We start from the raw sequence: 23891 nt of genomic DNA, 5'->3' as shown, positions 1-23891 counted from the left end.
TGCTGCGAATGTCATGGTAACCACAGATGAGCCTGTGTTAAAACATGAGATCAGTGGGGTTTAAATCTGTGCATCAACATTACCTGGGGATCCTGGTAAAATCCACGTTCCTTCCTCCCACCCGAAGAGACAGTGAATTAGTGAGTCTGCAATGGGCCATGGAATCTGGATTCATAACTATTACCTAAAGTGCTTCTGATACAGTGACCCGACCCCACATCTGGAGAAGCAGCAAGTGCCAAGTTCAGAGATAAAGATTCCCCAGTGGCTTCATATTTCCCTGTGCTTGTAAATCAACATATCTCACAGACAGTAAATTCATATCATAGGTGTCATCAGGAAGAAGCGAGGACCAAGACAACCCCAAAGAGTAGTTTATCTCTAAGAATGCTTCTGTCATTTTTTTTGAAGAGTTATTTTTTTTCTCTCATTTGATTGGGGAAAAAAGAAAGGGAAAAGCTTAGCTTTAGATAATCGTGACATAAGGCTCAGATACTCATTTTCTTCCATTGTTTAAGAATCTTAAAGTATTTTTATTTAAAAAAAACCATAAACTGATTTTTATAAAGAAACTTGACTTGTGCCGAGTTTAAAATTGGTATAAGAGATCTGGGGGAGGGAACAGTCACTTTCTGATATCTTTTTGCAGTACACATTGTCCATTTCTGTATGGACAGAGGAAGGGCTCTATGCTCAGTGACGGATATACTGGAGCTATTGTGTCCATGGCATGTCATGGCGGACAGATGAGGAACTGGGACTTCATGAATGCACTCCACATAACCATCAGAAGAACTGTCGGAGGCCTTCTCAGACGTTTTAGAAAGTGCTCTTTCGTGGTCCACCCTGCCTCTCTGCTCCTTGTCTGCAGCCCCAGGCAGTGAAATGTTTAAAGAACCCTCGCCATCCCTACTACTCTTGATCCTTTACCATCTTCCCCCTTTGTCCATCCTAGTCTTTGATTTTACTAAACCCACCTGGAAAGGTAAACTGCCTATGAAATGGTGGGAACAGTGGGCCAGCCTGTGGTCTAGGGGAACACTAGCCCGTGAGCTGCAGCTGGTTCCTGGCTACAAGAACACAGGCCCAAACATCCCTGGCACACTGAACCCACCTTCCTTTTACCTGCAGACCCTCCTCCGCAGTAGAGCTAACTGGAAACAATCAACAACACATAGGAAAGAAATAGCAGTATGATTTTCATTAATGGAGGAGGGGTTACCTTACCAGAAATTGAGGCCATACGTTAAGGGGAAGGGGTGTTTTTAATTCTTGTTTAGTCAACACCTCGTGTATTTCAGCACTCCAGTTTGATTGTGAGCCACTATCAAATGAAAGGTGAATGGTGTGTTGTCTTGTGTGTAGCTATATATTTTGCCATTGTAATAGGAACCTCAGCTAACTATTATTTTTTTGTACTTATTTTTATTTAAGTGTGAATCGCTGTGTGTATGCCACCAGTGCTCATGAAGGTCAGAAGGAGCTAGAGTTACAGGCAGCTTGTAAGCCACCGGACCCGGCAAGCATGCTTAACCATTGAGCCAGCCTTCCAGTCCCTCTTTGCATTATTTATTAATTCGAAAGACATCCATAAACAATCTTGTGTACTTGGCTTTGTAGTATCCTCTGAGAGGTATACAATACATAAAGGGATGGGAAATGTGTTTGTCTGTTTGTTTGCTTGCTTTTACCTAAAAATATTTACAGTCTTAGAGAAAGAGACGGTGTATATGGATTAAATACCACAATGGTATTGTAAGGACTGTGATAGATGTTTTTATAGAGGTCAGTGGAACAGGCAGAAGAGAGAATGTAGGGAATTGGGTGTAACCGTGTTTGAGGTGGTGACTATGTCTGCAAGCAATATGTTGCAATGCATAGCACATTAATCTCATCATTGACAAAATGAAATATCCATAATAAAATGCACATTCTTTCATTCAGTAAATGTTTATCGAGGGCCTGCTGTGTGCAGACGCATTGTGATAGGCACCTTGTTGATATGTAATAAGCTAGAAAAGGAAGTGGGCATGTAATTCAATTATCATACAAATCAAACATGCAAAAATTAGCTATAGCTAGTGCAACAAAGGTGAGATGCATGTTTCTTGAAAGCTTAAAAATCATCATATTTCTCTAAAGTTGAGAGACATTACTAGAGCTAAAACCATAGAGCATGAAGAAAGCAATAATTGTGGACTCTGCTGGAGGTTAAGGATCAGATGTTGGAGCTGAGAACAAGTGGGGAGTGTCAGGGACCAAGTTTCCAACCATCACTTCGTCCCAAAACCCCATCCATAGGTGGACTCTAATGTCCAGAGCTGGAGCCATGGAAGAGCTAGGGGTTTGGAGTAGGCAGGATCCCCACAAATTCTGTTGTACACAGGGTGAAAGCAGTAATATTCATATCTTATTTTACTTTACTCCCAGAAATGCCATAGCATCCTAAGGGAGTAGAAAACATAGCCTTCTTGAGCTCCCCTTCAGCCTGTGGTGTAGTGACAGGCCACAACAGAAATGGGGAAGCAGAAAACCCCTGATGCGTAAAAGATAAGTAAGTGACATTTAAGATTTTATCCTCCATTTTAAATTCATGCTTTTTTATAGAAACTGGGATATATCTTATGTCTACAGCAATAATCCCTAGTAGACAGCATCAAGTGGCAGAGTGAATTCTGAATATATTGATGGTAATGGTGTTAATACTACAAACTCAAGATGACAAAAATATTATTTCTTCCTGGATGTGTATTGGCTTGACTTGGGGAGACTATCACACTCAGAAAACTAGGTAGTGTGGTCATACAAACATAAAAAACATTTCACTAAATTGTGGTGACAAACTCTTCCTCCAGAGATTCCAGGAGTTAGTGTGAAGCAAAGGCTGTTGAACTAAGACATTGACTTTTACTTACAAAACTTTGGCCACCCATGTCTTGACTCTTCAGGGAACTATCAGGATATATATGTTCAGCTAGAACATTCAGTTCTATTGCATCAATGACAAATAGAATTAAAGCAATAGAAGGTATATAGGTAAGATCAGAGGTGATCAACTGATAACAAATAGATAATAAAGGAGGCTGATATGTAGATATCGGACTGATAGACATTATAGGATGGAATGGCCAAATTTTCTAGACCAATCACCATATTTTTCTTAGAGTGAAGGTTATAAGAAGTTTTCTTCAAATTACTAATATTTTCCCTTCTGTAACAAATCAGAAACTAACCTATCCTGTAAGTTTACCTCTATGTGCACAAATTAAGCTTTGAGTGAACTTGGAGGATTATGTCCATGCGTGACTACCATGGCTTTAAACTCTCCGGAATAGTGAGAGCATTTCTAAATAAAGTGGTGTCAGTATTTCCAGTGTCAGTTAGCCCTTCCATTCCCTCTGTGACTTTGTAAACTCCGACAATGATTTGCCATTCTTGGGAGTCAGTCCTAGGAAAAGTGTTGAAGACATTCAGTCATTTCTGTAGGGGAAACACAGATGCCAGAGTAAAGGAAAGGTGATTTTGAATGATCACAATTTGTTCCTGGTACATTTGCTTATAAAAGTCAAGCTTTCTTTGGAGACTTTCCTCAAAGAGTTGGAACTGTTCAACACAGCCCACAGATCCTGCCACATGCTAGCCCTCAAGCCCAGGGGCACGCCCATCAACAAAGATGAGGATAGTTCCTGCAAGTTTCTCTTCTTGTGTGTCTTCTGCATGTCCTACACATGTGCTGTTTTTCACTTGCTGACCTCAGTGGGGCTTGCATACAAAGAGACTGAGCTCTGTGGTGTGTGGTCCACACTAAAGTAAGCAGGGAATCCGAAGAGGGGCGTACTATGCTTCTAAGGGGAGACTGGGCAAGTAAGAGGCAGCTTGAATTAGGCAAAGGAGCACACGTGGGGGAGTTCAGGCTCTTGCTGACTCTTCTGCCTTGGGCAGGATTCTCCACTCCTTAAGGGTCAGCTTCTTCTTCATAAGAGTCAAGCTCAGAAGCTTGGGCCTATTCTGTCCTCTCTCTATAGAGTTCTTGGACTATTTTAAATCACATTCTTTAGAGGGGAAATACAGCAATTAAAGCGTCCTTGTTAAGGTTCAAATCCAGTATCTTTAGAACTATAATTGAGAAAATCATTCTGTTTTTTTGTTTTTTGTTTTTTGTTTTTTGAGACAGGGTATCTCTGTGTAGCTTTGCGCCTTTCCTGGAACTCACTCTGTAGACCAGGCTGGCCTCGAACTCATGGAGATCCTCCTGGCTCTGCCTCCCAAGTGCTGGGATTAAAGGCGTGCACAACCACTCTCTCTCTCTCTCTCTCTCTCTCTCTCTCTCTCTCTCTTTCTGTGTGTGTGTGTGTGTGTGTCTTTCTCTCCCTTGCATTCTGAAGTTTGGTAAAATATTAGCATAACCACTTATTTGAAATTTAAAATAATTAAGCTTTTAGACAATAAACTCTAAGGAGTTCTGACATGCTCATTTTTGTTTTTCTCTTCCTCTTCACTCTACCCACTTTCAGGCTTATGAGAGGCCCCAGAAACACTCAACACTTCATTATGACTCAGGCCTCTCACAGGGCTTCACCAGTGACACCTTAAAACCAAAGCACCAGCAAAAAAGCAGCAGCCAGAACCACATGGACTGGTCCACCAACTCTGACAGTGGGCCCACCACTCAGAATTGCTTCATCAGTCCAGAGTCTGGCAGAGACATTGCAAGCACCAGCAAGATCCCAGCTCTTGAACCCGTGGCTTCCTTTGCAAAGGCCCAGAGCAAGAAAGGCAATACAGGGAGTCCCTGGAGTCAGTTGTCCAGCAGCAGCAAAGATCTTCTCTTGGGAAATGTGGTACCCTCCCCCAGCAACCACAGCTCCCCAGCGCCCACTAGCAACTCAGCTGAGGGCAACGGACTCCAGCCATTGGGAGATCAAGATGGAGGAGGTACCAAGGAGCTCCCAGAACCACCCACTGTAGGTAGCAAGAAGAAGTCCAGTAAAAAAGATGTGATCAGTCAGACCATACCAAACTCAGATTTGGATTGGGTCAAAAGTGCCCAGAAAGCATTTGAAAACACAGAAGGGAAAAGAGAGGGTTACTCTGCAGATAGTGCTCAAGAGGCTTCACCAAGCAGGCAGAGTATCAGTTCCGTCAGTAATCCTGAAAATGATTCCAGTCATGTCCGGATTACTATCCCCATAAAGACACCTTCTCTGGATCCAACCAACCATAAGAGGAAAAAGAGGCAGTCCATTAAAGCCGTGGTGGAAAAAATCATCCCAGAGAAAGCACTAGCTTCGGGAATTGCTATGAGCAGCGAAGTAGTTAGCAGGATACTTTCCAACTCAGAGGGAAACAAGAAAGAGCCTCGAGTCCCAAAGTTGGGAAAGATGATAGAGAATGAGCCCCCCTCAGTTGGCCTTGAAACATGTGGGAATACTGAGAAAACTGTCCCTGGAGGTGTGTCTAAGCAGAGGAAAGCACCCGTGGTCATGACATCACCAACACGCACAGAGCACTCTCCGTCAGGAAAGCTGCCTGAAATCCAGCACCCCAAATTTGCTGCAAAAAGGAGGTGTAGCAAAGCAAAACCTCCGGCTATGCTTCGAGAGGCAGTCTTAGCTACGGCTGAGAAACTGTTGGTGGAGCCGCCATCTGCTTACCCCATTACCCCATCCAGCCCTCTGTACACCAACACGGACAGTCTTACTGTGATCACACCGGTCAAGAAGAAGCGGGGACGACCAAAGAAACAGCCTTTGCTCACAGTGGAGACAATTCACGAAGGTACCTCCACTAGCCCAGTTAGTCCCATCTGCAGAGAGTTTCCTGGCACCAAGAAACGAAAGAGGCGGCGCAATCTGGCTAAGCTGGCCCAGTTGGTGCCAGGAGAGGACAAACCTATGAGTGAGATGAAGTTTCACAAAAAGGTTGGAAAGCTTGGTGTGTTGGATAAGAAGACCATCAAAACGATCAATAAGATGAAGACCCTCAAGAGAAAAAATATTTTAAATCAGATCTTGTCCTGTTCCAGCAGCGTGGCCCTCAAGGCCAAAGCTCCCCCGGAGACCAGTCCTGGGGCAGCATCATCCATTGAAAGCAAACTGGGCAAGCAGATTAACGTCAGCAAGAGAGGAACCATCTATATTGGCAAGAAGAGGGGCAGGAAGCCAAGAACAGAGTTGCCACCCCCATCCGAAGAACCCAAAACAGCCATCAAGCACCCCAGGCCTGTTTCCAGCCAGCCGGATGTTCCAGCCGTGCCTTCCAACTTTCAGTCACTTGTGGCTTCTTCACCAGCAGCCATACCCCCCCTTTCGACACCGTTAGGTGGGTCCAATGGCAACCTGAGCCCCGCCAGCACTGAAACCAATTTTTCAGAATTGAAAACTATGCCAAACCTCCAGCCCATCAGTGCTCTTCCAACCAAAACCCAGAAGGGAATCCACGGCGGGACCTGGAAGCTGTCTCCACCCAGGCTGATGGCCAACTCTCCTTCGCACCTTTGCGAGATCAGCTCGCTGAAGGAGATAACGTTGTCCCCCGTGAGCGAGTCCCACAGTGAGGAGACCATCCCGAGCGACAGTGGCATCGGGACAGACAACAACAGCACCTCGGACCAAGCAGAGAAGAGTTCCGAATCCCGACGGAGGTACTCTTTCGACTTCTGTGCCCTGGACAACCCGGAGGCCATCCCCTCTGACACCAGCACAAAGAACAGGCACGGCCACCGGCAGAAGCATCTCATTGTGGACACGTTTCTGGCCCACGAAAGCCTCAAGAGGCCAAAGCACAAGAGGAAAAGGAAGAGCCTGCAGAACCGCGACGATCTCCAGTTTCTGGCTGAGCTGGAAGAGCTCATCACCAAATTTCAAGTGTTCAGGATCTCCCACCGGGGCTACACTTTTTACCATGAGAACCCATACCCCAGCATCTTTAGGATCAACTTTGATCACTATTACCCGGTGCCATATATCCAGTATGACCCATTGCTCTATCTTCGTAGGACTTCAGATTTGAAGTCAAAGAAGAAGCGTGGTAGGCCTGCAAAAACCAATGACACCATGACAAAGGTGCCTTTTTTACAGGGGTTCAGCTACCCTATTCCCAGTGGAAGTTACTATGCACCCTATGGAATGCCTTACACATCAATGCCTATGATGAACCTTGGTTACTACGGTCAGTATCCCGCTCCTCTGTACCTATCGCACACACTTGGAGCAGCGTCCCCATTCATGAGGCCCACAGTGCCACCACCTCAGTTCCACACAAGTTCCCATGTCAAGATGTCTGGGGCAACTAAACATAAAGCCAAGCATGGAGTACACTTGCAGGGGACTGTAGGCATGGGCCTCGGTGACATACAGCCATCCCTGAACCCTCCCAAGGTGGGCGGGGCCACGCTGTCCAGCAGTAGGCTCCACAAGAGGAAACACAAACACAAGCATAAGCACAAGGAAGACCGAATCCTAGGGACCCACGACAATCTGAGTGGTCTCTTCGCAGGCAAAGCAACAGGCTTCTCCAGCCACCTCCTGAGCGAGCGGCTGAGCAGTGCAGACAAAGAGCTCCCGTTGGTGAGTGAGAAGACCAAGCATAAGGAGAGACAGAAGCACCAGCATGGTGACACCGGCCACAAGGTTTCCAAGAACAACTTTGAGGTGGACACCCTGTCAACACTGTCACTTTCTGATGCCCAGCACTGGACACAGGCTAAGGACAAAGGGGACTTGAGCAGCGAGCCTGTGGACTCGTGTGCTAAACGGTACTCTGGTGGGGACAGTGGCAGCAGCACAAGATCCGAGAGTCTGGATGTGTTCAGTGAAATGAATCCTTCCGGTGACAAGTGGGACAGTGACGTCAGTGGGGGTAAGAGGCGGAGCTTTGAAGGCTTTGGGACATACAGGGAAAAGGACATCCAAGCCTTCAAGATGAACCGCAAAGAGAGAAGTTCTTATGAGTCCTCCATGTCTCCAGGTAAGACCACATTTTTCTCTGGATTTGGGCTTCCCTGTTGTTTAAGTCCTGGCCTTTGCAGTATGAATGCCAATCATATTGGGCACATAGTGTTCACTGTTTTACAAAAAGGGGGAGCTAAATGCAAATAGGCTGCCTTGCATGATTGAGTTTGCTTCATATTTCATATATTGTTTACATGGTTTCGGCTGTCTTTCTGATCCACTAAAGCCAATGCCTCGAAACAGAGACAGCCTCAGTAACTCTCCAGGTGACAGACATACATGCTACAATTGTACTTCTTTTCTTATTTTGGTTTGGTTCAATTTTTCAAGACAGGGTTTCCCTGTGTAGCCCTGGCTGTCCTGGAACTCACTCTGTAGTCCAGGCTGGACTAGAACTCAGAGATATGCCTGCCTCTGCCTCCCAAGTGCAGGATTAAAAGCATGCAATACCACTTCCCAGCTTACAATTGTACCTTTTTATTAAAGATCCTGTTCTTACCTCATTAGGTCCTGATTACATGATACAGTTTGCTAGTTGAGGCTCTAAAACTCAGTAGACTACCAACAAAATCTTAAGAATGCCAAGGCTAAAAGAATGGCACTGAGTGTATGTGACATGTTGTCAGTAAAAGTCACCTATCTTAGGTGATAAATTTACCACAAAGTGATTGGAAGCTAGTGATTAGAGAATCCTGAAGTCTAACCAATCAGGAAACTACAGTCTTAAACCATGTCATCGATTCTTAACCATGAGCATTGGAGAGGCTGCCACAGTCAGGAGTCAGGTGAAGCCTTGATTGAGTTCACAATCTTGCTTCCATGCACTAAAGGGAAGAGGCTTGGAGAAAGGTATTTTGTTCCTCCTCTACAGACAGAACCATATCCCTGTGATTTTTAGCACACCCACTAAATTGGGATTTTTACTTACTGATGTCTAAACGAATATGTTCATTGCTACCAGAAAAATCTCACTCCTTGTCAGTTACTGGCAGAATTTCTTTGCTACTCTCCTGGTCCACATAAATCCTTTCCTGCCATGGAGTTTTACAATTTGGCAAACATACCCCTGTATCCCTGTCCATATAGTACATGAATGCTAAGACTCTTAGGGGCACATAATTACTTGGAAAATAGTAGAAATTCCCTAAATAAGAATTGAAATGGGTTAAAAGAATATCTCAGGGACAATAGTCTCTTGTCCCCAAATGGTATAAAGCACTCTGGCCAAACCCTGGTTTTAAAGGACTCATTAGACACTGAAGATGTGGATATAATATTTTAATCTCAGTTTAGGTTGCATGGTTCCCACTTGCCCTCTGTCTTCCTGGGGAGTCCACAGTTAGTGACTGTGGAAACGGTCTGTTCAAAAAGAGTGAAATACTATTTCTAGGCCAACAATTCTCAGAAACGACTAAACACTGCATCGCATTGCTGTTGGTTTGTGAGTTACCACGGTGGTAGAATGCCTTCTTAACGAAAGGAGACGGGTTGTAGTTATGTGTCATGGATTTGGTGACTTGGTGACATGGTGAAGGTACCAAATGGCCCGCATACCCTGCCTGCCCAGAACAGCAGCTCTGCTTTTGCTATTGCTCATTCAAGGACTACCTGGTTTCTTGAAGAGCCTAGATGAAGCCCACCTGGCATGGGTATTGTGTTAAACATGGACATGAAAAATGTTGGTATCTTCCAGCAGCATAGCACTGATCTACAAAAGCTGAACTAGCAATGGACAGAGTTGTTATTTGTGGGGAGTTGGGGGGTGCGAATAGGGGGAGATGGTAATTTCTGAGAATCATTTAGCTAAAAAAAAAAATACTAACAGTGGTTCATTTTCCTAAGAAGTTATAAGAATCTAAGGTACACAGACTTAAGGGAAGGAAAATTCCTGGAGTGAAAATCAGTGGCATATGACATTGGGACTTTCCTGTGGTCAGACATTTTTGCTGGGTGTTCAGTGAATTCTCAGTTTCCCAGAGGTGGCTCATCTCCAGACACTTGGAGTGCTTCTGAGGTACCCTCACTCCAACAGTGCATTAACGTGGTAAATATTATTTTATTCAAAACCCTCCCTACCTTTCTCTCCTATAATCTCATTTGATATTCAGTCAGCCATAGGAGAGGGAATGAAAAAGCCATCAGGTCAGCATTCGAAGTGAGCCATGCTGAGACAAAAGTACTGGGTACTAGGCACAGTTCCGTAATGAACTACCTGTTTGGCCTGCAGCATGGCATTTCACTTCTTTCGGGTATTACCTCCCCATCCATCACTGAAAGAAGAGGGCCTGAATTCTCATGTGTAGTGTATTTGAAACCCTGAAATTGTTTTTTACACATTGCTTCATAGTATGCTTTCTGCCGACCTAGCCTATAGATACACATTGAGTATTGTTTATCCAAAGTGCTTGGGACGAGAATATTTTAAATTTCAGATTTTTTTTATTTGCAAATATTTGCATTATATAATGAGACATCTTGGGGATAAGACCAGGGTCTAAACACAAAATCCATTTATATTTCATATGTAGCATATACACATAGCCTGACAGTAATTTTATATGATCTTTTAAAAATGTTTTTTTGTGGAAAATGAAATTTATAGTATGGGATTTTTCTAATCCTGTTATATTGGTGTTTAAAATTACTTAGTTTTTGGGGTATTTCAGATTCTGGATTTCCAGATAGGTTATGCCCATCCTGTGTTATTATTTTTCATTGACAAATGCAAACACAGGGCTCCAAGAGAGCCAGTGACCTGTCCACGGTCACACAGCTGTCGGTTGTGATGCTAAGCGAGTCCGACCTTTGTCTGCTGCGCTGAGGTGCAACCACAGCTCATGCCCTGACTAGGGGCAAGTCCAGAACACAGGGCCTGTTTCCAAGCTGGGCAAACCCACGTGCCGCTATTGCCTTCAGAATCTCCTCCGTCCTCCGGTGGCTTTCCCTTTGCCAAGGTGTTACTGTCCACTGATCATGTGACATTTGCAGAAGAAAGCAATGAAGGAAAGAATGCAGTCTTTGACTTAGTCCCCAACTTGCGCAGGGCCCCTCATGACCCCCCCTTCGAAACACAAGTTGGAAGTAATTCTCAAGAATAGGTGTGATTTTCTGAGGATTTTTGCCACTCCTTTGTGTCAGTCTCTGGCTAATTATCTGGGTAATTTCCCACCCCCCAACTCATTAAAGAATCATAATCACTAATGGCTTCTATGTGTGTCTAAGTGAATTATACTTGATGTCTCTGCTCATCTTGTTAACTAGCCCCTCCCTTGCAACCCTTGACCTACCCATGCCTGTGTCCTAAATACCCCATCTATTTCTGCAGCCCAAAGCATCAGGCAAAAATGTCCTTGGCTATACTTAGAACCTAGGATCAGAGTTTGTCAAAACTCTCTAGAAGGCATCTTCCTTAATGTGAAATATTTTTTAAAACGCACAAAGTCCCATGAAAAGATATGAAGCAGGTAAGATGAAGGGGAGGGTACTGGAGCCATTAAGAGCTTCCAGAAATTGTATTCATGTGGACAACACTAACACTCATGTAGGAAAATACCTGAATTTCCCACAGCTTCTTTCCCAGCACTCTTTGTCATTCTATGCTGGATTCATTTCCTCCACCTCTGAACATCCCATCTCACACGAGCTATTCTTCTATAAAATAGATACAGCCACTATATAGTTGTTCTATAGCCTACTGAAGACCAGATTTAGGAGCTTGGTGGCGAGAGGGTTTCACGCCCTCCCTGAGATCAGAGCTGCTGAAAGGCACCATATAAATGTAAGTCGTTACCATTATGGAGAAAGGAATTAGAGACCCCATTTAGCAAAGGCAGCAGTTGCACACTCCATTTCATCCGTCCTGCTTGGTGAATCCTTCATTCCCCATGCCTCAGCTCAGCCAAGGATTGCATTGTCTCACGAGCTCCCTTACAACCCGCTCAGCTTAGAGTTGCCCAAGTCCTTCTCTATTTTCCTTCTTTCACTCTGCATCTTCAGTTTCAGAAGAAAGCAACTCTTTGGGCCTGTTTTCTAGATGTATACCATCTGCTAAATCACCATTCTTTAAAATGCTTGATTTGTGCCCAAAATGCATAACAACATGGAAAGAGATAGTCTCTGATTCAGACTTATCAGCATTATTTGAGTGTAGCACGAATCTTAAAAGGTCTTCATACAAATAAAATCACATTTCAGCACAAATAAAATATCACCATATTTGAGTCTCTCTGTCACCAGGCATCACTATCCGCCTTACGTACACAGGCTTCCAGAAGAGCAAGCCTGTCCAGAGTTGACAACACATAATCAGAATGATGCCATGTGCCTTCAAAGTCAAATTCCCATAGGTGGTAGAAGTCTCTAGTGTGAGTGATGGTCTTCCTCTTTGGATTATTGGAATCAATCTTTGCATATTTTGACCTAAAATTCTGCCATGTCTGAGATATCACGACTGAACCTGCTGTCTAGGCTCCTTTCAAATAATGGGAAAGCAGTAACATGAGTATATTTACATATGGTACCTTTTAGTTCAATGCCATCATTAGACAAGGAAGCCAGCCCTCATTCCCAAATGTCAAATGCCTGCCTCATGATGAATGGAGGCTGAGAACTCATCCTGAGGTCACCTCCCAGATATCAGAATCATACCATGCAGGTAACCAGATTCCCTGGAGCCTGGCCCTCCCCACTTCTCCTGGTGGCTTCCCATCTTGCCCTTTGCCAGCTCCTCTTATCAAGCACTGCAGGGCATTTGGGGAGGCAGAATCTGCTGTCACTCATCACCAAGACAGGGATCCCCATGCCAGAGCAACACAAAAGCCCCCTCCAAGCAGTTATCCAAAACAAGGAGCGAGTCACGTGGATGAGATGTCAGGAAAGCCTTACAAAGGAAGCATGTGAAGACTGTGGCAGAGAAATAAAAGGAAGGTCAGTCATGGGAGGAAACGTTCAGACCGGAAGAAAGGATAGTAATAAATGGAGAATGGGTGAAGCGTAATTTGTGTTACCTTAATCCAAACTAAACTGCACGACGTCCTCCTGCAGGAAGAGACGAAAGATTAGTTAGGTAATAGCTGCCTTGTAGCTTGGATGGGATTACCAATACCCATCCAAGTATCATCGCTTACGCTCCCAGCTCACTGAGGCACCTGCGTTCTCTGAGCTTCTCACGTGGGTCTGTAATAATAAAGGTTCTGACTAAACTTTAGCCTAGGATTCTAAAAGTCTATTATAGTGGAATTTGAATATGAGCACAAACTCAGCAACAGGCAACTTGGAAGAAAAAATGCTAAAATATTAGAACATCATCTCTTCAACGAAGTTTTATAACACGTTCCTACAGTCCAAGAATTAATCCATGAGTCTCTCTTCATCAGGCATTTGGCCTCACCTCTTTAGAAAGGTAAAGCTCCTCCCACCTGACTTCCACTAACAATTGAGCTTGCTCCAGATGCAGGCTGAAGCTACAACCCCACTAATGTGACCAATTATTTGGGGACAGGCTGAGAATGTTTAGACTCTGAATTTTAAAATCTTACTGTAGATAAAACACTTAGTTTTGCTGTTGTGTTTACAGACATAAAAAGGTCAAGTGTCTTATCCAATGATATGTACCTAATTGTTTGGTCCCCAGGTCATCTCAGTGGACCCATGCTTGAGAGGAGAGGCGGCCCTGATGAGAGTCATTCTCTTTCCTTTTAATGTCTTAACTATCGCATACACTTCTTTTGTTTATCCTCCCAAGGTTTCACCTAAGTTTCCTTTTGAAAGCCGAGAAATAATCAAATTAAATATTGTAATATAACCTACTGGCAGCAATGTAAAAAAAAATAAAACTTAGATGCACACCATCTCTTTTGCAGCACAGAAACCAGGCAGTGGTGCCTTTAGAGCATGGTGTCCCTGGGCCAACTATCTTCCCACAGTTGGCACACACCTCCTGTCCTGTTAGAAGTTTTATGCATAGGTCTGTGGGATTAGGGAATTATGCAGATCCATGTGTGGATACAAAGAAGTTAAAATATCCACAGACATGGCACTGAAGCCACATGGAGCCTTTGCTGGCTGGAGAAACCAGGACAGTGTGCCTTCCAAAGACAAGCCTGTCGCTGGGGAGAGATAAGAGAAGCATCTGCAAGAAGACTCCAGGAAAGGATGTTGGTGTGGCATACATGAACAAGGGATACTGAATACTTGCTGGGATTGTGGCCTAGCATTGAGACACTTAGCATTTAATGCAGATCGACAAAGTCAGAGGGAAATGACAAAGACAAGAAAAACTTATTCAGTGTCAAGAATGCATTAGGTGGTGGTGGCGCACGCCTTTAATCCCAGCACTTGGGAGGCAAAGGCAGGCAGATCTCTGAGTCTACAGAGTGATTTGCAGGACAACCATGGCTATGCAGAAATCCCAGTCTTGAAAAAACAAAAAGGGGGGAAAAAAAGAATGCGCTATAAATTTTGGTATAATTCTAAGAAGAATTTAAAAATTATTAACTCAAAATTTTTGCTACCAGGGAGGTTGTAAGTAAGAGGCACCTCTAGAAGAGGAAAAGGAAGCAACTGTAACTCCCCACGTTGGAAAGCAAATCGAAAGTTCTAGGAGAAACATATGAGCAGACCAAAATACCAAAAGAGGGCTGTCCACCTGAGGTGAGCCTATGCTCTCACTAGAGGAAGGAGAGGCAGGGAGAGGGCATATTTCTTTATCGCTGTCACCATTTGAGATGGGTTTTGTAGTGTGGCAGTATTCCTGGCGACACGTGAACAAACACATCTACTCACTCTCAATAGGAGTCCAAGGACAGACCAAAGTGAGACTATCACCAACGTCCACCTCGGTGATCTGATTGATGAGATTTGTTGGTGTAATGTTAATGATTATTTGCAGGAGCAGGAACAACTCAAAGACAGCACATCAGTGAAGCCTACCTACCCCAGACTGGGTAGTGGCTCATGGAATAGAGAAATCTGGAGCACACTGTGGCTCAACAAGTTGGAGACTGGCTTTTCTAGGCAGCTTAGTTGGTATAAGCCTGTTCTCCAAGACAGCTCAGCTGGCCTCTGTCCCTTCTAGGGAGTTCTCCTGGTTGGGCACTATTTCTCAGTAGTCCTTACTGTTTATATAAGCTTGGGGAAGGAGAGGCCTAATGAATCTGGTCAGTTTCAGAAACTTCCTGAAGCTTCTGAATTGTTCCCTTCCCAAGTTTAAAGAGCTTCCCTGCAGGGTGGAATGCTTCCCTTCAGAGCATCCTGTGTCTTAAGGAGCTGCCCTCCAAGATGGAAGGATCTAGGCGAAAATTGCTATACAATAGGCTTAGAGGAAAGAAGAGGCATTTGGGACGGGGAGATGGGGAGTGGACAGGAGTGTGACAGTGAATGGGGCCCATACATACAAAGATTTAGCCAAAGCCTATTGGGCCATGATGTTTAGTTCTGTTTCATTGCAGTTTAAATCTGTAGTTCTGGAATCATGGAAAATAACATAACAAAAGACTGTGATCACATAACAGAAGACTGTGATCATCTGTCAAGGGGTCTTTCCTCACATTTAGAGGTTCAAATTTAGTTAATTAGCAAGTGGGGAACTAATTTTTAATTGTATGAAAATTATGGTCCATTTTTATCTTTTTTCAAAAATACTTATCTTTTACTATTTCATGTGTATGAGTGTTTGGCCATGCATTCTACCTGCATGCCTGATATCCATGGAGGCCAAAAAAAGACATCAGGTTCCCTAGGACTGGAGTTATAGATGGTTGTGAGCTATTATGTGGCTTCTGAAAATAGAACCCAGTTCCTCTGCAAGAGCAACAAGGGCCCTTAACCTCTGGGCCATCTCTCCAGCCCCTCATCTTGTCTTTCTATCTAAAGTCAAGAATTATTTTAATATTTTGATCTCAGGCAATTAGGAGACTCAAGGCACATGAACCAAATTATAGAAAGTGAAGATTCTGGTGAGGCAATGGGCCAGTCATTAAGTCAGAGATTGTTGGTACAGTAGAGAGCTAGATAGTAACCTAAGAAGATAATTTTAGAGAGAGAAGAAGCAGATGGAAGAGAGGACACTGTGGTCTACCTTAAAGGGAGAGATGGGATAAGAGAAAATCAGAGAAGCTGGAAGAAGGAATACAGAAATGCTAGAGAGAAGCTGGAGGTTCAAAGATTGTGTCTAAGAAATGGCATATAGAGCTGGAAGCAGAAAAGCCCACAAAGGTTATGGTGAAGGCTTGTGTGAACATATTGATGGCCTGGAAGACAAAAGAAATGTTTATAATTATTAATTTGGTGCTTATATGTTTGTGGCTTGGTGGGCTCTGTATTAAATCCAGATGCTAAAGTTAATGAGTGAGTAGTGACTCCACCCTTTTCACTGGTTCATCAGTAACTTTGGAAACCCAAAACACAGTCAGAGTCCTCTTTACTGTCATTCACTCTTCATGTGAGCTATAGAACCAAAAGCTTCTAGAACAGAAAAAAGAGGAAACAGATTATCCACCAGCTCCTGTCCCCCCACCTAGAGTAACATTAGTGACCATGATAATGACTATTTGAAAACTTCTGAAACCTTTTATTTGTGATGCCATGGAAACCAGTTGTGACACTATGATACATAGAGGAACAACCCAAGTTTCCATGAATTCTGATAAATGTATCTGTCCCTGAACATTTATATGCTCAAAACCTTCTCCTGATCCTCCAAAGCTTTTTACTACTGTATATTCACACTGTTCAAATCATTTCAAAACTATTTGGTTGCATGTAACTGGAATCCCAATACTTGGGAGTAGAAACAAGAATATCAGGGTGACCATAAGGTCATCTTTGACCCCATTGTGAATTTGAGGCTAGCCTGAGCTACATGTCTTTGTTTCAACAAAACAAAAATAATGAAAAATAAAAATGGTTTTAAAATCTTCATTCATTCAACACAAGAACAGTTAGGGGGAAACAGAAGAAAATAAAAAGCAAGGATGCAGAGTGCCCATGTACACACACATACACAAACATATGTATGTATGTATTATGTATATACATACATACACACAGCAACTAGAGTAAATATAGGACAAGTGAAAGCCACACTGACTCAATGGTCAATAAGGAAATCTATGGGGATCCAGAATCCAAAATCACAATGGGTTCAGTGAAGGATAACACCCTGAATCTAGGATAGTACACAGTGGAAAAAAAATCTCACACCAGCAGCAGTTGGATGAACAGTACAGTTGAGGACACAGACTAGGATGCAGGATGGTACCCACCTAGACTGAACTTTGCAGTTGAGTGAGGATGGATTTGTAAGTGGCATGGTTTCCATGAATAGAATATACAACTGTATCATGGATGAAGGGAGGATGCATTAAAATTAAAGAATCGTGAGCCTAAAGGGTGTTGAACTTGGTGCTGCTGAAGTGATAGAGTACCAGGAAACATGCCTGTCCTCAAGGACACTATATGCTATGAAGACACGGAGATTGATGCAAAGACACAAACAGAATGGTTAGAACAATGGGAGTTCACATGTCTAAGGACTGGAAAACACAATGTATGTGTTGTAAGAGCAAGTTAATATTGGTGTTTGTACTATTGCCTAAGGATCCAGAGTAAGTTAGACCAAGAAGAAGGAAACATGGGTGAAGGTGGACGAGCAGGGAACAGGGTACAGTAGGAGCCTCTGCTGTAGTGTCACTCCTCCATAGAGAACGGGGTGTCAAAGGTGGGCCAAGAAGCAGTCAGAATTGGGGCTGTCCCTGTTGATGGAGAATCTGGGGACACACTGAGAGGAAAGTCTTCCCCTGTCACATGTCTGAATAGGCCGTTACACTTTTTAAGAGATATCACATTCATTTGGTCTTCAGAATTCATTGAGGCATACAGAAAGTTGTTGCTTTCCTGCTGGACAGATGAAAGGATCAGAGCCCAATGTCTTCTGGCCATTTTTGCGCAGAAAAGCATCCCAGGTTTCCTGAAACTGCCCAGCATCCTTTACTTTTTCCCATTAGAGTTCTTAAATCTTTGTCAAGGTCAATAATGTGACTCAGCTGTCCCAAAATAAATCTTGTCACAAATTGTGACAAAATTCCACAAACTGTGGAAGCTGCAATAAGCCAAAAGACACTTAGTCTTTGCTAAAAATTCTTTCTGATGTGAAGGTAGTTCTTTGGAGCCAGGGTAAGCCAAGCCCAGTGCATAATACCATTGCTATGTGTGGTGTTTTTATCCACCTCAGGATAGAGACTGGGGTTGGTGTGTGGATGACCTGAGAGAATCAAAAAGTGAACACAGAACAGAATGAGAGGGTTCTTATTCACTAAATTACATGACACAGAAACTAGTATTTAAATGTGTGTTGTTTTAAGGAAAGGTTTTATGCAAATGGCAGAATATATACTACTATGCCTACAAAGAAGTGCTTCTTGCCAAGGCTGGGGGTGAAAAATAAAAACAAGGGAGCAGCAAGTCATGAGGGTGCCATGGGGCTGGGTCTATGTATCAAAGGGAAATTGCTGGAGGAGAAAAAAATCGGTCCCCTCTTAAATGTCCACAATGTATTATAATGGATTTGTATTGCTTTATTGTATTTCATTTTAAAAGTAAGACCAGTAGCAAAAGCATTTCTCTTAGAGGATATAGTTCTTTATTAGGTTTTATATTTTTAATTCCCATTTATTTTAATCATGCACAAAACATCAATCATTGTATAAGACATAGTCTTAGATAGTTTGGGAGCAATAATTACATAAAGGACACCTTTTTATCCTTTGAGAGACAATTCATAATCCTACAGGTCTGTATTAGTCTGTCATGCAACCTTAGACCCTGTTAGTGCTTAGTACTATTTTTTTCCTCAAGGTCCCAAACAGCAACAAGAAAAGTGAATTCCATGACCAGAAGCGTTTGGATTGAGGGCATCTACTAGTGTATGCTTACAAAAATGTGGCCCCTGAAAAGACTGTAGGTTACAAAGGAAACACAGCAAATCACTAAGGAACTCACAGGGCTAGGGCTCCATCTCAAAACTGGTAAACTGGAAAATTGTTTATTATACTATATTTAAAAGTATTATTAGTAAATAAAAATGTGTAGAGCCTGGAGAGGAGAGAGTAAAACCCCTTGTCATCCCACTGCCCCAAACCAAGCACTGTGACAGTGTGAGCGAACTGATTCCCAGCCTGGCACTTCCCTGTCCCATCTGCTTTCCTCCCAGACCCCCAGGGGAATTCGGGATAAACCAGTCACTTTTGCTCCTCCATCCTTTCCTCTTCCTCCTTTCTTTCTGTCTCGACTTTGGTTGTCTGATCGTTCAAGTTTTCTCCAAAATGCCTTTCCATATTGGACTGTGATAACCATTCCTTCCGTATGCCGTCACTACCCACACAGGGAATACATTTTAAAATCAATTCAGCAGCAATTGGACATCAAACCTTCAGATTTCCAAATTGTCCTGTGTAGCTAGTCATCGTAGACTTTCGGTGCCAAGACAGGAACCCAGAAGGGGATAAATTAGTCAGTACTAGAGACAGTTGTCAAAATACTATCCTAAGAGTCGCTAAGTATGAGTCTTTTTTTTTTCTCCATAACAGAATGGAGCAATGCTGATAATCCAGCCAGTTTCAGTTACAAATGCCATCTCCACTTCCTTTAGCTATGTGCGTGCATGCAGACAGACAGACAGACAGACACACACACACACACACACACACACACACACACACACACACACCACCTAGAGCAAGTTAGCCATAACTAGTCCCATTGGTCAGTGTTGTTGCCACTCGTATCGGATACACTAAGAGGGAAAGAACTAGCTGTTAATTTTAGGCTATAGCACAAAAGACCAAAAAGCACTCACTTATGTTCTCTCGTGAGACGCCTGTGGCTATGTCTATAGTGACGTGAGAAAGCCTGGGCTCCCTCTGCAGAAGGCAGCCCTGGTGTGTCTTCCATTTCTCACCCAGTTAGTTTACGTCTCCGTGTGTTGCATGTCAGGCCAGTGTGTGAGACTTAAGGCAAAGAAAACTCCTAGAAAGTTCATCAACGTCAGCAGACAGTGCCTGTGTGAGAAAAGACTTAGTCAAGCAGCTGGTCAGCTTCCTCTTGAGCTTCTTCTCAGTTTTCGAAGTCTGGTTCATATTACTTACATTAGAGAAGAAGCTTCCCAAAATTCTGCCTTAGAGAGGAGAGTCCTCTTTCTGAGAGTCGGTTCTGCCAAAGTCAAGGACTCTGGCCATTGGATTCTCTCGTGTGAGCTGTCCCCAGAATGGTGTGCCAGCTCCACCTACACTACAGAAGCCACCAAGAACCCTCAACCACATCATTCATGTGGGCTGACCTTCCCTGAGGCCATGGTGGTGACTTACTGATCCTAAATAATATGTCTGTAATGGCTTTTTTTTAAATGCATTTTGTTCTTTGGAATAACAGAGCCAAGGCCTATTGTATTGGTTTCTGGCATACAACTCTAACTATAATATATAAATTATTTAAATATAAAAGGAAACTACAGTCGTTTTCAGAGACTATCTCTGAAGCCAGCTGCAGCTAAATGAATAATTGATGCCAGGTGCGGAAGCATCGATTCCTGCTGTGTCAAGTCAAAATTCTGGGTCTTGAAAGACCCTTGTGGTCTTCCCCCACAGGTCGTGCTTTGTCTCCTAATCATTTGCAACTCATTTCCTTGCTGGGAGTCCTGTTAAAACGCCTGCGTCCTGTTAGCTCGTCTTCTGAGTCTCCAGTCACTGCACTGGCCTTCTTCACACTGAATGGCCTCCTTTCTACCTGCTTTCTAAACTGTGTGGACTAGTGTCCTTAGCTCTCCCATACCTCCCGTTCTTTTTCACTTTGTTGCTTCTTTGCATGGGGCCTTGCATTGTTTCTGGTTTTGTTACATAGAGATACATTGGCTCACCCACCTCAAATCTGAGTCCAGGGATATCAGTGATCTTTGTAGCTCATATGACCCTTGAGTTGATGCTGAGAAGAGATGTCACTGACCAGCTGAGTTCATCTTTTCAAACCCTCATGTGGTCTTGGCTTCCGCTTGGAGAAGCAATCTCTTAAAAACAAATGTTTCAACTTCTGAAACAAACTAATCTAGCACCGGAAGCCCAAGAGTTCAAGATGTTGATGTGGATACTAACCCCCCACCCCCACCCCCACCCCCACCCCCACCCCACCTACTGCCCCTACCAGTATCATGACCTTTGGCCTGGTAGTCTCTACACTGTATCTTTTCCTTGTCTAAAATGAGGCTGTTAATACCTATTTTGAGGGCCTAACAAAGGTACACCTAGTCCCCAGCACCACTACCTCCACACGTACCTGCCTTGGCACCTTGTTGTTAATAGTGTTCATTCCCTTTCCTTTCCACTTTTCTCAATCAGAGACAGTACAAAGCAACAGATTACTCTTGAATGGCATCCTCTTTAAACAGCAAACTTTCCCTCTGGATTATTCACCCACCTGGGTGAGGCTGAATGGGCTCTTGAACACACATACATGCCTGGAGAGGCTGGACCACAGTTGTATTCAATGATGAAGATAAGGCAGCAAGATCATGCCATCATGGAGACCGAGCAATGAAAGTACACGTTCTACCCAAGGAAAACCGAGTTCCCTGGGTTTGCATTGTATACAGGACATAGATGGTCTGGGAACAGGGGAAATTCTAGTCTCTTGGAATTTGGTCTGTCATAGGTGGGGTATTTAAAACTACCTGCTGGTGCCTATTTTGAGGACCAGTTTATCTGTTAACCCCAGTCATAAATGTGTAGCCATAAGTAAAGGAGCGGGACTGGTGTTCATTTTCCAATACTGCTCTAACAAAGTCCCGGAAACTTAGCAACTTAAAGCAGTCTAAAGCTATTTAAGGTTCTATAGAGCATGAGTCTAGGGAGCTTTGCTGACGCCTGTGATAAACCCCTCCAGGGGCTGAAGTCAAGGTGTGGCCAAGGCTTTGTTTCCTATTAGGGGCTCTGGGGAAGGAGTCACTTTTGGTGTGTATGTGGGTAGGAGGTTATAGGATGTTATTGGCAAGAAGAGACCAGCTAAGTAGAATGGTTTGGTGGCAGCTGTGTCTATGGCTGATTCCAACAGTCATGTGGTATCCTGGTTGTTTTTGTGGTTCCAGAACATCCTACACTTTTGTTATATATCTGCATAGTGTAAGGGCCCTTTCTCCTGAATAGAACAGTGCTTTCTCCATTAATTCTCCACATGAGTTGTTGGGTTTTAATGGCACATTCTTTCAAGGTATGCTGGTAGTTACAGCCAAACAGACCTATTTGTTATCCAGTCATATAGTGTAAGTGCTAGGAAGATACACACAGAACATGTATAAAATCAAAATGCTTCTCACTCTTGGCTTCTTTTCACAGTGCAGAATTGTTGGTATGTTCCATGCAAAAAAGAAAAATAACTCCTTTGCTTCCATTTCTTGCTGACATTTCTTTTCGGTGGGAGTGAGGGCGGGGGTTCACTCAGCACACACTGTAACTCATGGCACCGCTCTGTGGCATTTTCACAAGATACCAACCACCAGAATTCTCATAATCACAAAAACATGTGCTTTCTCCTCAGATCCATGAAAATTCTTTCTCTCATTAAAAAATAGAAAGTTCAGAAATTAAATTAGAAAGCTGAACTCGGTATCTCTAAATTCTTTTGGTTTCAGGGGGCGGGGTACAGTTTTCCAAATTTCCTCTCAGTTAAATACTCTTGAATGGGAAAAATTGTGCAAAATATCTGAAGATTTGAAACTCTGACACAAGGGGGGGATTTATATTTCCTTGTATTAAAAGAGAAGAAGAAAAACCCTCAGTTACATTTAATCTTTAGGAACGCAGTATCCCGTCCAACCCTCAAACTGTTGGCAGAATCATAACTCTACACAAACTGCTCTTTTAAACTGTTTTTCCCTCCCAAACCTTTCCCATAAAGTTATAAATCTCAGCATTTAGAATTGCTTTTATTCCAATAGAGTATGGACTGTAGCTTGGCCCCTTTGGCATCACCGCAGCTGGCAGCTTGTTAGAGAGGTGATCCCAAGAAAAGCAGGCATACCTAACTAACTGACCGGAGCCTGGGTTTGACATTCTGTGTGAAAGCCCATCTATCTCTCCCCTACCAAGTACCTACCCTGTGAAGCTGTGACTTAACAACTCTGTTTGGCCAAATCCTTTACGACATGGTGGTTATTTGGAAAACTGAATTTCTCTGAAGATCAACCTCCACCACAGCTTAGGGTGCCTCTTCTGTTTATGGCTGGCCTCTTGGTTCTGGTTGAACAGCTTCCCCTTCGGGAGGTACTGCAGCAGACACATCCATGTGACCTCAGGCATAGCTGCACCTGGAAATATCCCGAATCATGCCCACTTCAGTCAAATAGGCAAGTTGATGGCCCTGAGTCTGATCCTGTCCTTGAGTCAAGAAATCCTACTTCTCGACCAGTGGTGGCGCACGCCTTTAATCCTAGCACTCGGGAGGCAGAGGCAGGCGGATCTCTGTGAGTTTGAGGTCAGCCTGGTCTCCAAAGCGAGTTCCAGGAAAGGCGCAAAGCTACACAGAGAAACCCTGTCTCGAAAAACCAAAAAAAGAAAAAAAAAGAAATCCTACTTCTCACTATCAGGCTATTTTGCATGCTTTTTAAATTGGACATACATAGATATGTATGTATGTATGTATGTGGGGAGTGGGGTCGGGGGTGGGTGGATGGATGGATGGATGGATGGACGGATGGATGGATGTAACTCTGGAGGGACTCAAATCTAAAACGTGATGGGTCCCTTCTGATGGCAGCTACTGTGCTATCTATCACTGAAAGGGGCAGGATAAAGAGAAACTGACCAAAAAAGATCAAGTCCGAAGAGCTTGAGAAGATGACTCTAACAACTCAATCCCACACCATTTTCTTGTGCTAAAAGGTGGGAAGGATAACAA

At 43.5% G+C, this 23891-nt stretch overlaps 1 protein-coding gene across 2 annotated transcripts in view; it reads left to right on the top strand.

The window, feature by feature from the left end:
• The window catches only part of Setbp1 (SET binding protein 1), a 356080-nt gene that overhangs the window by 236230 nt on the left and 95959 nt on the right, over positions 1-23891 (top strand). For both annotated transcript variants that reach the window (XM_052742636.1, XM_052742637.1), the window contains exon 4: positions 4515-7968. In XM_052742636.1, the coding sequence (XP_052598596.1) occupies positions 4515-7968 (3454 nt within the window). The remainder of the gene's footprint in view (positions 1-4514; positions 7969-23891) is intronic.

The sequence above is a fragment of the Peromyscus californicus genome, unplaced genomic scaffold (assembly GCF_007827085.1).
Source record: "Peromyscus californicus insignis strain IS unplaced genomic scaffold, ASM782708v3 Scaffold_17__1_contigs__length_78620276, whole genome shotgun sequence".
Lineage (NCBI taxonomy): Eukaryota > Metazoa > Chordata > Mammalia > Rodentia > Cricetidae > Peromyscus > Peromyscus californicus.
This window is presented reverse-complemented; position numbering and strand designations above follow the sequence as displayed.